Source organism: Sebastes umbrosus, chromosome 9 (assembly GCF_015220745.1).
Source record: "Sebastes umbrosus isolate fSebUmb1 chromosome 9, fSebUmb1.pri, whole genome shotgun sequence".
NCBI classification, from domain to species: Eukaryota; Metazoa; Chordata; class Actinopteri; order Perciformes; family Sebastidae; genus Sebastes; species Sebastes umbrosus.
This window is the reverse complement of record NC_051277.1, coordinates 13775189-13789484: the sequence shown is the minus strand read 5'-3', so window position 1 is coordinate 13789484 and position 14296 is coordinate 13775189. Positions and strand designations below refer to the sequence as shown.

Below are 14296 nucleotides of genomic sequence, written 5' to 3'. Positions count from 1 at the left end.
AAAAGTCATAGAATGTCGAAAAATTTCATGAAAGAAATCATAGTACAGTATGTTGAAATTTTTTATAAAAGAAATCATAGTATAGTTTGTTGAAAGATTTCTTGAAAAAAACGTCATTGTATAGTATATCGAAAAATCTTCAGAATTTTTTCTAACATACTATACTATGACTATTTTTCCTGAAATTTTTCGGCATACTCTACTATGAATTTTTTTCCAGAAAATGTTTACTATACTATACCTACTATAGTATGGCGAAAAACTCATTTTGATTTTTGTTTGAAATACTATGCTATGACTTTTTTTTTTTGCTATGAAATTTATGAACTTTGAAATACCATACAATGACAACTATTTTATAACACTAAATACACTGTTTTTTGTCTCTATCTTTACTCTTGCTAAGTCAAAAGCCTTGCTTGCTGTTGTCATCATCCAAACTACGTCTCGTAAAACGCTGATTGATCAGCCTTCCAACTGTTTGGTCCAGTGAATTTCTGTTGATGTGTTTGAGAATTTCCCTGAAAATGATTTTACTGTCTGAGTGACTTACATCACCGATAAGCATGGGCAAATACAAATTACCCATGATTTCCTCTGATAACGCTAATCCTGTCTGGAAAAGGCTTTACGTTTTTTTTTTTTATGTCTTTTAAACCTAGTCTGTTTTGACGGATGCAGAGAACACGAACCAGCAAGAAGTCTGACATCTTCAATCTGTGTTCATAGAAGATAATATCTTTATTCATATTCTCTTTACAATATTGAAAAACAAAATGGAAAGACGGCATCTTAATAAAATCTCTCACAGAGAAACAACAGGGCAAAACATGGGGAGGCCCACATTGATAAAAAAAAAAAAAAACTTCATGAATGAAAACAAATGTAACTTACATTCAAGTGAAGTCATATTCTGCACTAACAACCTACAACAGCAACACACAGATACAGACCGTATGTACAACACAATACCTGTACACTATAGGGGTGTTTTTGTACTGAAGACAGCAGTCACAGTTAAACCACCAGTGATAGACAGACAATAACCCACAGAGACAACAATTATCATTTAAACCGTTGGAAGGATTTAGTGACACATTCTCAGTATATTTGGGAAATTATAACAGCCTGGTTAAGATTAGCTTTTTGTTATGATACAACACTTTCCCTGATGTTCAAAAAAACATTCTTGATCACAAAATTGCCTTACAATGCTTGGACTGAAACAACAAAGGCAGCAGAAATACACTGTCAAATTTATGATGGCAACAAGTTTGACATTAAGGCCCATATTATTCATCCAGGATATTAAATTCAAAAGGCTTATCTAAGGCATAAATGCTAATCTTTCTACTTAGTTTTTCTTGACAATGATTTGTAAGATGCTGTCACTGTGTCATTGTCACACTGTCTACTGCGAGAGTGATTAGTAGTTTTTAAAATGTTTTGCTTTGAGCTTTCTCTCCCCGTCATCCAAACTTAGAAGTTGTCTCTGGCTAAGCCCGATGAGATCCTTATAATCCTTTAATCATGGTAAAATGTATTGCTCTTAAAATTTGAGGATGCAGTTGAACTTTAAGACACGGTCATCAGACACTTTTTGGGAGATTTGCTTATTTGCACTTGGCAAGAGTTTAAAGCTCTGTGTTTAACTTAGCTTAGCTTAGCCAGAAAGAGCAGAACCAGAGGGAAACTGCTTGACTAGCTTTGTCAAATAAACATATTACATGTTTAATGTGTGGAAATAGAAAGTGAGATTTTTAAAATGCAGTTAACACATGAATTGGAGCTCTCAAAAGTCCTGTCCTCGTCCTTTTTCAGAAATTGTGCCAAAGCTCAGCAGCAGCTCAGCAAGACTGCAGTAAAAACAGCAGTGACTAAATATGTATTAATATTTCCAGAGTGCGTGCTTTGATTTATCTCATTACGGTGCCAGATGGGAGAGATTTGACAGTAAGGATATAAAGAGGGAACGAGAGAGTTACAGAGAAACATTTTTCTGGGACTGACAACAGACATCAGGGTGATTCAGACGGAGCTGCGTACGTTACATGTTACGACAAATGCCTTTGTTTTTATAGTACAAGCAGTGCCCTCATGTCTAGTTTATCTCCCCAGCCTCCAAGAGCTGCTGTGTAAAAATTCAGTTGCTTTGTTTTTACATGCATCATCTGCACCCCCGACACGTTTACATGGAGGCAGCAGCAGTAAATACTGTGTACACATCCAGCTTCGTCAAAACACAACCTGTCCAAACAGCTGGAAAATCAGATTAGTCTTTCAGACCTGATCTTTGAGGCCGTTTATCTGCGCTGAAATGCGACCTGATCGAGGCTTTGCGTTGTTTGGACAGTATAATCGCTCGCTGGCGTTGGTTGTTATAGTGACGGAAGATATGAAAAAATCTGATTTGAGCTTCACGTATGAGTGTAGACTGAAGAACAGACTGCTGAGTGGACAAATTGACATATCGGTATTCATTGCACTTGCTGTGTCAACTTGTACATAATACATGTGGCTTTCTGTAGCTATGCTAACTTAGCCTACACGTTGTACACAGTCTGTCATACCGTATGTTTTCACACTTTACTAAAAGGGTCAAACCTTGGTTTCCACAGTAATTAGTAATTAGAAAACACTGGGAAATCCAGCATTTTTAGACCTGAAATGATTATTCAATTGATCGTGGCTTGAATTGATTGTTAATCCACAATAAAAATTGAAAGTCACAGTTAATTATCAGGTAAAATGACCCAACTGCTCCTCAAATTTGAATGTTTGTCTGTTTTTATTGCTTTATTGTTTTACCATCAACACTGATTGGACAACCACATAAAAAGGTGGCGCATTTTCAGGAATTCTCACTCTCATTTATTTATTCATTAATCACCCAAAAATAAGAAGTTAGAGCTGAAATGAATAGTCAAACAATAATTGTTAGTTCCAGATTAATCAGAATTAGTTTTTGCTCTAAATTCTTTATAAAAGAAATGTAGATTAAGTGATATTTAATTGTGAATATCGAGGCTCTTAACTGTCAAACAGTTGCTTTTAGAAAAATGCTGTTTAGGCCAAACACGGTCTCTACTATTCAGTATAACACATTCACGTTTTAATATGTTGCATAATGCACAACAAGCTCTTGACCAAAACAAGCATTTCTTTCATCTGAGGCTTGCATATTTATTCTACCATTTAAAATGGCTGCATAGACATTTCTTTACCGCTCCACATTAAGTGTTCGCTTTATCATCGGGGTGCAGCAATGTGATCACAAATACAAACGTCTCCTCCGACGAAAAATACTGTAATCTAGTTCACACTGATTAAACTCCAAGAGGAGATGCTTACAGATTCAAAATCTACAGAATGTACAGTGATGGAAACAGCATTGATACTAGTAACACTTAAAATACATCTACTTCACCACGAACATCAACTATGTCACTTGTGTTTATGGCTTTCATATATTTTTTTTTTTAAATGAGGATCCAGCCCCCTTCATAGTAACAGACAGCAACAATAAACAACAGTAAGCAGATTAAAGAGTTCAATGAAATGTTTATCCTGCATGAAATGTGCTCAGCGTCAGGTTTTAATACCTTTAGATTTGAAATAGTGGGCCAAACATTAGACACACATTAAACCTGTGTGTTTTTCTGACTTTCTCGCAGTTCTTTTATGATCAAATAAATTTCATGTGAACACAAACACGCAGCAGAATTTTGGATATGATAAACTCTGTTTACCTTTCATACAATGCAGCAGTCCTCGTCAAAGCTCTTTTATCAGGATTTCATCAGAAAGGCATTTCTGAATGAGCGTTCTTGTGTGAATGTCACGCTGGCCACTGTCATGGCAACTGTGTTTCCCGTCTCACGTTCAATCACATCATACGGTGCATAGTATACATACCATTATCATTGTTTGGCAGAGCTGATTTTGATGTTTTTAGAGCGGCTGGCTTGTCGGACAAACGTTTGAGAAGTGAAATGTAGTTTGCCACGAAGTACTTTGGGCATGTTTCGAAAGCAGAATCCTCTTCTGAGAGTCAGATTGTCTCATGTTGAACCTTTAAAAAAAAGTCTTGCCTTGTTTTGACTTTGAAACAGTCAAGTCAGTAATACTGTTCGCGATTTCACAACCCTAACAAGTTAACGAGTGCTCTCGGCGGCGGCGTCTCTTAGACAAAGGGATGAACTTCTGCTGAACCTTCTCAGCGGAGGTAACCGAGGAGTACTGATTTACCCCCGTCTCATCTGACACAGCACGACTACACTACTTTGAAAAGTCAAACAAACGAAAGACATCTGAACTATTGTTTCACATGGCGCTTTCATCTGAAACTAATGAAGAGCTCAGCAGTATTTCACTGTCAGATCTGAGTCTTTTTTTTTTTTTTCAAAGAGTCCCATCTGAGAGGTGTACTCGTACACAAAGCTGCCTTAGAACAGAGTAGAAGAACATAGTGGCGTGTTCTTGCACTGTTTAGGTTCCAATGTGAAACTAAATGTGAATAATCACCAAAAAGGACGGAAATTGCCACAGAAAAAAGGACGTAGGCTTAGAACCAAAACTTAAAACAGCACCTCCTCACAGCTCCCGTAATCGCTCTCCACCATGCTCGAGCCGTCGTAGCTGCGCGGGTTCTGCCCTGCTGGTCTCGTTTGAGGCCGGGCGGGGTTTGGCGCTGGCGGCGGGCTGGCCTGCTCCGCGTACGATGGCATGGCCACGCTCAGACGCATGCTGAGTCTCTTGTAGCCTCCCGAGACGTTGTCCAGGCTGCGGGTCTGCTGGTTGGGGTAGTAGCTGATGGCGGTGTACTCGTTGGGGCACTGGGAGCTGGGAAGAGGAAGTCCGTCGGGGCCCAGGAAGTCGTCCAGGTTCTGGTTGCTGTAGCATGGCGGTAGGGGAGCACGGCGGTCACAGCGATCCAACGGGAACGGGAAGCCGCCGAATCGAGAGTTCCTCCGCGAGTCCATGGTGGAGGTTGAGTAGACGTCCTCTACGATGTCAAACTGGGGGAACTCCTGGGTTGCTGGGCGGCCATAGTAGTCAGGATCTGCCGGATAGACTGAGAGAGGACAGATAGGATACCATCTTTAGAGCCATAGTCGCCAAAGGCTGCGACAGAACAGAAAAGTATTAGGTATTATTACATTATTACTAGGTATCGACCCGTACCGCAAGTTCAGGTATTGGAATCGGTATCGGGAAGGAAAAAATGGTATCGGAACATCTCTAGTAAATTATGAGGTTGTGCAAAGCAACAAAATGCAGAAATTGGCACTAACGTATGCCAGTGTTTCTAAAGTCCACAGCCATCAGGGTGAGAAGTTTAGCACTTAGTTTTGAACAGTTGTCACAGACTGAGATCAGCTCTCAGACTGAACAAACAGCCCTTATTAATATTGTCACTGAAAGATTAATACTAATAAACACTGGGACAGCTGTTGCTGTGCGGGGTGTGCAGGATGGATTTGAACAAGTCTGGGGTTTTAAGAAGGCTTTGAGTATTTGCATATTAAATCCTTCACTGTGGATTTAAAGTGGTGTGGGTTTCATCAGTGGAACAGGAGGAGGGGAGTTGTCTAGAGAAAGCTTGTGTCCTAAAGTCACCACATGTACTCTAATATTTTAGACACATGACTGATCCAGACTTCTAATGACTGCAAAAGTCGAATAATCCTGTCTTCTTGGATCAACAGAATTAACATTAAGACAATTCAAGGGCAGTCTTGATGATAAGCTCCTCTGGCTTCTAGTACATCCCTGTGTGTGCTCTTAACACTTTATCACTTAAATATTTCCCGGAAACTAATCTCAAGCTAAGTCCCCAACCTTGAAATACTTATCATGTCCTTTGGATGTGCTAGTACGATGTTACACCCAGTAGACTTTTTAAATCTTCTTCTGCAGGTTAGACAACAGGAGGAGTATGAGGCAGGTGAATAGTTTCTGAGTTTGATGGTGGAAGACTCGGTTTGTTGACGACCTTGCAATGATTTATACTTCAGTTATTCTACCCTTCAGAGAGTTCTCTGAACACATAACATTTGTGTACTGGATCATTTGTACTTGCGTAAATGGTCTGAATCAGCATTGTTCAGTGTTGGAAAACATGCATTTGCGTTGTGGCTTTTGTATTCATGTTTCATTTGCGTTGTGGCTTTTGTATTGGTGTTACATTTGTCTTGTGGCTTTTGTATTGATGTTGCATTTGTGTTGTGGCTTTTGCGTTCGCGTTGTGGCTTTTGTATTGATGTTGCATTTGCGTTGACGGCTCTTGTATTGGTGTTGCATTTGCATTGTGGCTTTAGTATTTGTGTTGCATTCACATTGTAGCTTTTGTATTTGCGTTGTGGCTCTTGTATTCGTGTTGCGGCTCTTGTATTTGTGTTGCATTTGTGTTGTGGATTTTGTATAGTGGTTGCATTTGCTTTGTTGTACTTGTGTTGGTGTTTATTTGCTTTGTGACTTTTGTGTTCACGTTGTGGCTTTGGTAATGGTGTTGCATTTGCGTTGTGGCTCTTACTGTATATTGAAGTTGCATTTGTGTTGTAGCTTTTGTATTCATGTTGCATTTGCGTTATGGCTTTTGTATTTGTGTATCATTTGCGTTGTGGCTTTTGTATTTGTGTATCATTTGCGTTGTGGCTTTTGCGTTTACATTGTGGCTTTTGAATTCATGTCTCATTGGTGTTGTGGTTTTTGCATTTGTTCGACCCTTCTCAGCCACCGTACATCAAACTCAGGTAAACGCTGTTTGCTCTGTTGCTGTTAGGGTTGTGTCTACAAGGTAACCCACAATTTGCGAAACTCTCACGAGATGGTTAAGGTTAGGATAGGTCATTGGGCAGCAAGAGTTTTTGCAGTTTGTGTGTAACATTCTAAACACAACCCACCGTTAGCAGCGAGCTGCCGGCTCAGTCATCGCCATGTTGAGAGACGTGTGGAGGCACTAGATATGCTCTGAATTTAGCATCTTTAAATAAAGTTTCCTTTTGTATCAGAAGTTATCATATCGACAGTACTATTATATTATAATATTCTAACAATACCCTGCCTCAGATTCAACCTCTGCTCAAGCTTTAGCATTCATTGTTTTATAAAAAAACAATAATACCAATAATAAGAGTGATAACAATAAAGTAATAATTATAATCAACGAAAGATCCAAAGGCCTATGGTGTTGCAGCTTAGCTCACACTGTTTGACTGACAGGAAACACCCTGCAGCGATGAGCGCTTAGCAGAAAAGATAGGAGGCAAAATCTGAAAACAAAAATGAGGATTCTTGAGGATTACCTCTTCAAATTCCACTCCTTCATCCCCAAAATCTCAAACTAACAAGGCTGACGCATTATACAGTTTGTTCAAACAAAACGACATTAAAAAAAAAGCCCCCTGCTGTCACTTGGGTTACTGAGAATACTAAACAGACTCCCAGCTGCTTTTATTGTGAAACAGAGAAAGAAAATGAGACAGAGTAGCAGAGAGACTGGAAACAAGATGAAAAACAGAAGAGAGCTACTTAGAGGGAAGGAGAGAAAGTGAGGCGGAGAGACTGATGGGGGAGGAAGAGAGAAAAATCAAGAGAGTAAAAGATGGAGGGAGACAAATGAAGGAGTGAGGGACAAACAGGTGAAAGTGTTGGAAGAGGAAGATGGATGGTGTGAAAGAGAGATAGGACGTCAAAGGGAGAGACAGGTAGATAACAAGAGGAAAGGGAGGAGAGGCATATCGAATAATTCAAAGGAAAAGGAGGGAAACAAAGTGAAAGATGGAGACAGAGATAAGAGTATTTGTACAATGATGAAGATGTTTCAAGGCTTAAGAGATGAAAAACTGACAGCATCTTGAAATCTCCCTCTGTAGACTTAAAAGACATCAAAGGGATTCTGCGTTGCTTGTGTTATTTCCACACTTTGCACAATTCAATAAATAGTTAAGAACAAGATGCTGGAAAGAACAGAGGACTAAGTTTCGGATCACTGATGCAGGTTGAAACATGGTTGATAAATGGAAGAAGTACTATAAGGACAGGTTCAGATTTTTAACGCACTAGTCATATGCCCATGTTACTGTGAGTTACTCAGTTGGTGTTTGCTATAATCATTCCTCTTCTGCATTCTGTAGGCGTGTTTCAATGAGCATATTTTTATGCACATTTTGAAGTGTCGCATTAGAAAAGCTGTATGGAAACAGCAAAATCTTCATCTTCAAAATGATAAATCCTCCTTAAGTGCATGCGCAAAAGTTTTTTAAACTCGCTTGAGGTGTTTTTTTGCCTTGTCGAAAACAAGTTGATGCACTAAATGGATAACAGAAACGCCTTTGCCAAATTCAGCAGTGAAAACAGTTTAAAAAGATAAAGATAGAAACTAAAGCGACAGATCACAGTGTAAAAGTGAACCACCACGTCACGCTTTGCATCTACGCTTAGTATAGCTGAGTTCATTTGCTTCAAACCAGTTGATGGAAACACGCCTAATCCTAATCCGCATTTCTTTTTTGTGACATTTCAAACGTTCTCTTAAATTCCTCTTGACAATTGAATGGAAACGCGGCTTGTGACTCTTTAACCTTATATCCTAAGGAGCAGCTTGGGGGGGAAAAAATCGATACGGCATAGTATCGCGTTATTTTGTATCTATACATGGATGTCAAGTATCGATCATTTATTATATAATCTAACAATCAAATGGCCACTATTCTGTCTGTCAGAGGTTGTAGTGGGCTCAGTCTTAAAGCTAGAGTGAAGACACTGGTATATTAAACTAAAAAAAACCTGGTACCAACCATGTCATGTTAGTTTGTCGGGAAGAACGCTAAATAATGCTCCAAATTTTGGAGAAGAAAAACTGTCATGGCCATTTTAAAAGGAGTCCCATGACCTTTGACCTCAACATATGTGAATGAAAACTCTGAGATGAACAGAGTGAAAACTGTATAGATGAAACAGTTGTTGACAAACTGCACAATTTGCAGTTGAAAAAAGGTAATAAATCGCAATATATCTTATCACAAAATGCTTAAAATCGCAATAAGATCGTATCGTGGGGCCTCTGGGTATTCCGACACCTAAAACGGACGGACGGACAACTAGAAAACATAATGTCTACGGCCACAGCTGTCTCCGGCACGGAGGCATAACATTATGAACCTATCCTTTAAATCTAAGTATCTTTGTAGTCTTAATCATCAGACATCAAAAGGTGGCCATTCAGCTCAGATTCAAACATTGTTATTTCCACACTTTGCACAGTTCAATACATGTAGTTAAGAACAAGAGCTGCTCTTTGTCTAAAGCTGCAGAGATCAGAGGACTGAGCCTCGGATCACCGCCGCAGGCTACAACATTGATAATAAATGGCAGAATTACTTTGTTCACTTAAAGATTTTTTAACAAACTGAACTCTCCACAGAGGTAACTTTTTTTTTTTGAAGCTCCTTTTTCAAACTCAAGTCCAAGTGAGAATATTATGCCCTGAAATGTAGTTCAAGGCCTCGTGAAAATAGTCTACTGTGCAAACATATTGTTTGTATTTGTTAAGGTCTTTGCATTTTACCTGTGAAGTGATGAATGTTTGCAGCCTCTGGGCCTCTCCCTACAATTAATCAGTGAAACGGGGCGTAAAAATGGAAATTAAAATCATAATTAGTGTCAACATTCACCACGGCACAAATTAATGCCTGTATCAGGAGGGTTCACTTCAGTTTTGGTTGGCTGCTGAGCTGGAACGATTTAGCAAACGTGCTTTTAAATCTGCCAGAATTTCTCTTTAACAATGTTTAGTCCTTTCCCTACATTTGGTATTTAAGTAACCTTGAAAAGGATATTAAAAATCCTCATGTGTTGATGAATTTCCTTCTCTAAACATGAAAGCTGTAACTAGCTGTAAGGTTCAAAAGGGGCTGACCCAGGGGCATAGAAAAAATCTGATTTGAGAGCTGCATTGGATTTTAACGACGTAACTTTCTACATGTTTTAACTACAGATCGGTGTGGCTGCCCCTTTCAGGTTTTAGTCTTTATCAAAAAATTGTTGCACATACTTGGCTAAACAGAGGAGTTTTAAGTAATCAACGCTTAAGGTTCTGACAGGTCAAAATCCAGGTACATCTTTTCTAACTAGTATTCAAGTAGAATGAAAAAAAGCTTGAAAATGTCTTTACAAAATGACATTCCCATACAACTAAACTGAATTCTCAATTGAGTTTCAAGGGAAAACATATTTTCTCCCAGATAATGGTCACAGTTTTTAACACGTGGTCAACCTTGTGAATGGAAACAAAACTACTTCCTTAGGTTTAGGCAACAAAGTTGGTTAGTTTTAGTAAAAAAACATCATGGTTTGGCTAAAAATAACTATGTTTGTTACGTTATTAAAGGGTGGGTCAATTTATGTTTTGTTCCATTTCTTTCAAATGGAAAAGCCCACTGAGCTGTTAGCAGAAAGCAGTGACGTAGGTTACCAAAGTAAGCGAATCAATAAGGTTATGAATGATGGGAACATTAACACTAGCTGAGTCAACGTTAGCTGTGCTAAGTTTGGAAAGGGTTGGTTTGGATTTTTTTTAAGTGGGGTTGTATGTTTACTCCTGTGTTCTGTGAGGTAAAATTACTGTTTTGTGAAATGAGTCTGGTCTGGTCTTGAAGACCACGATATAACGGTTTCAGTTACTCTCGGAACGGGCTGTCTGACGGCGAGGTGAAACTGCTGTGGACGGGAGCAGCAGAAAAACATATTTAAGCTACCTAAAAAATGTATTTCAGTTTAAACGTACGTTATATTAAGAATATTTTCACCACTTCACCCTGCCATCAGACAGCCCTTTCTGACGGGGGAATGAAGCCGTTATATCGCGGTCTTCAAGACCAGACCAGACTCCATTCACAAAAGTCATTTTCTCTCTCAGAACACGGGAGTTGCTGGTTTACCGCTGCATTGATCGGTTAGTTTGTTTGTGTTAGTTTGTGACTTTCAGATCTGAACTACGCGGACTTCGGTGGATTATCATTACAAACGTAATCCACGACAAAATACTTTTCTCTCGGAACATCATTTTTAGGAGACAGGGCTGAAAAAGTAATACTTTAGAAAAAGTATTCTTCTTTAGAAAAAACAAACCAAATCTTTAATTTGTGCTCACATGTACTAATTTTGCTTTCCTCTTTCTCTCTGCAGCATTTCTCTCTGATAAATCGCTTCATAATGGCTGACAGCTTGATGGGGCTCTGTGGTTGGATGATTCATCACCAATTCAATAATAGTGATGGTGATAGAAGGCAAAGGCTCTATATTACTGTGAGTCTTCTTTCTATCAGCCTGCAATGTTTTTATACTGAGATACTGTCTTTATGTCAGAATTTTCAACCAATTTTGGGCATCACAGAACATGTCAGGTATGGTCAAGATGAACCATTAACTCTTTTGATTTAATACCAGGGTCACAGAGCGAACCAAAAGCAAAACGTAGGATTCAGCCGCCGTTGCCTTCAACAACGAGCCGGATAACCAATATAGGAAAATGTCCTTTATACTCCGTGATAAGGTCAAGCAGATGAATGACCTGCCAGGCTGGTTTTGCCTGGGGAGCGATGGCATGACGAACGCCTGATCTGCCTTTCTTCATCTGTCTCCAGAACATAGCAGCACAGCATATTGATTTGTTACATGAAAAAAAAAACCCTGCTTCACACAAAAGGAGAGAGAGACAGAGTGAGTGAAAGGTAAGGAGGACAGAGAGAGAGAGAGAGAGAGAGAGAGAGAGTGAGATTTAAGGAGGACAGAGAGAGAGAGAGCATGACAGAATAACAGAAGAGGAGAAAGAAACTGAGTGAGTGTGATAGATAGAAGGAGAATGAGACAAATAGACCAGAGGGAGATCGAGGGAGAGATAAATGAAGAGAGAAAAGGTGGAGACCAAGGGAAAAGGTGACAGAAATGACGAGAACGAGAGAAAAGAAGAAAAAGACGGGGCATGTGGAACAGGATATATGGAGGCAATCGGCCTCATGCAAGAACATTTTCATATTAGTTTTATAACCTTATTTTTTTTCTATGCGTTCTTTTGTGCAAGCGTTCCACGTCAGACTCAGCAAACCTTCCTAATTGCACAAACTTGTCATAAATTTCTCTCTTTACAGTAATTAATGCCAACTGTTCACAGGTGTGCGTTCAACAGATTGGGTAATTAGCAAAATTGGCCTCAAATTGCAATAGAAATCTACCTTTTCCTCTAAAAAATGAGAGTAAAAAGAAGCCATTTCCCATCCAAACACCTGTATTTATAAAAGAGGAACCTGCGGTGAGAATGTGTGAACCTCACATATATAAGGTGGAGATTAATTATAAGATGAGAGACTAAACATTTTTGTGCCCTCAAATCCATCGTTCTCAATGCAGACGAGCTCAAATGCATGAGCGTTACACACTGGGGGAACAATTTCAATTGGTAAGCAAATTTCACTTAAAGGTGCTAAATAAGGGATTGGTAGCATTTCTAATGCCTCTCGACGGCGAGCTTATGGCTCGCAACTAACGGTGTTAACAGCGCTAACAGTGCAAACAGCCACGAAAGTGCTGACAGAGATGACAGTGTTAACCTGAGGGGGAACCGGAGGTTGGGTGCTACGCGTTTACGATGATGGCATTTTCAGCTTGACCGCCGTATGAGCACAGTGGCTGTGAGCTATCCAGTGGGGCAAGCTCACATGTACTAAAAGCATGTGTGGCCGGCCCGGCTATGTCTCTATATCTTTACATAGTAAGTAGTTGTTTGCTCCTATATTAATGCTCTAGATATCAAATTTAGCACCTTTAACAAATATTTTCATACAAGGGGTTCTTGCATGAGAAAAAAAAAGAAAAGAAGAGAAAAGATGGAGGGTAAGAGAAAGAAATATAAAGGATGGGAGGGAGAGAAAACAAAAGGAGAAACAGGAAATGATTATTTAGAGAGGACAGGAGAGGAGAGCAAAAGAGGACTGTCAATAAGGGAGGGTATTACAGAATATAGAATGATGAGTATAGAATAAAAATGTATAGGAAAAAAGGGGAGAGAGAATCAATCGCAGGAAGAGAAAGTGGAAAATAAAAACATGCTGAGATGAAACAGAGGACTCATTTTATTTCCTGATGTTATCACGTCTGATCGGCCTCGTCTATATGAATGTTTCATCTTCCAGAGTTTAATCAGCGTTGTGTGTTTACAGAAGACTCTCCAGGCGGTCCGGTGTTTCTCCCATGATGCACCACTTTGCATGACAATTAAACGCTTGTTTACATTGACCTTGAATGACTGAATCCTGTTCTGACCTTTTATATTACTGCATGGCAGCGTAACACAGGATGGCGGTGATTTAGTTTACGGTTCATTAATGTATTTATTTATTTTTTTCCATTAATGCAGTTGACATTTTCCCAAGTGGTTCTGCAATGAATGTTGCAGTTAGAATATTTAACATTAACTTTGCTTCTAACAAAGATGCCCTAAATTAAATACATAAATGTGACAGTACAGATCGTGTAAAGTTGTATAGTGTGAACTAGCTATTGTATGTAGTATTTCCTGTAAAATAGTGAAATAATATCTATAAAAGATATTTATGATTTTGAAAGTTTAAAAAATTTGGTGCTCATATATGAAATAACGCAAAAAGAAGGGAGGACGATTCTCTAATTTTTTTGTTATTAAGAATTGTGTCCATGATGTGTACTGAATGGGACATTTTACAGCTAAAAAAAAAAGTGTGCACTAGTCCAAATCACAATGCTCATCATCCTAAAATCATAAAAACACATGTAAATAAACACTCACCTTCATAGTCCATGTCCCAGTGGTTCTTCCTGATGGAGTCGTTGTCGGAGCTGGACGGCGGCCTGGCCGGGAGGTTCGGAGCAACGCTGCACACCACCGGCCCCTGCATCTTTGGATAAGGAAGCCTGCCTTCTGACGAAATGATCTGGCTGCGTGGCCGAAGCGACCTGAACGGCGTGTGGTCGAGGTCGTTGGTGGGACCGACCAGTGAGCTCATCTCTATCGGGTGGCCTTCTTGGTTCTCGACTTTGAGGCTCTTGGCCAGACTGGACGGGAAGTAGCTGTGGGAGTGGAACATTTTAGTTTTAGGTAAATATTTATGTTTTGTAGGGTAATTACAGGTTGTTGTGTTGGACAGAAATGGATGATGGTGTTGCTACATACACAGTTGTTTATTAACACTAATAAAGTATTCCAGGGCTATGTTCCTGTCTGCTGGTTTTGTACATCCTTTGCCCTCTAGTGGCCAAC

General features: G+C 39.4%; 1 protein-coding gene across 1 annotated transcript in view; it reads right to left on the bottom strand.

The window, feature by feature from the left end:
• Positions 1 to 716: 716 nt before the first annotated feature.
• The window catches only part of fat2 (FAT atypical cadherin 2), a 116241-nt gene continuing 102661 nt past the window's right edge, over positions 717 to 14296 (bottom strand). The window contains exons 28-29 of the mRNA XM_037780224.1: positions 13826 to 14106; positions 717 to 5074 (exon numbers count right to left, since the gene is read on the bottom strand). Of these exons, the coding sequence (XP_037636152.1) occupies positions 4578 to 5074; positions 13826 to 14106 (778 nt within the window). The 3' untranslated portion in view covers positions 717 to 4577. The remainder of the gene's footprint in view (positions 5075 to 13825; positions 14107 to 14296) is intronic.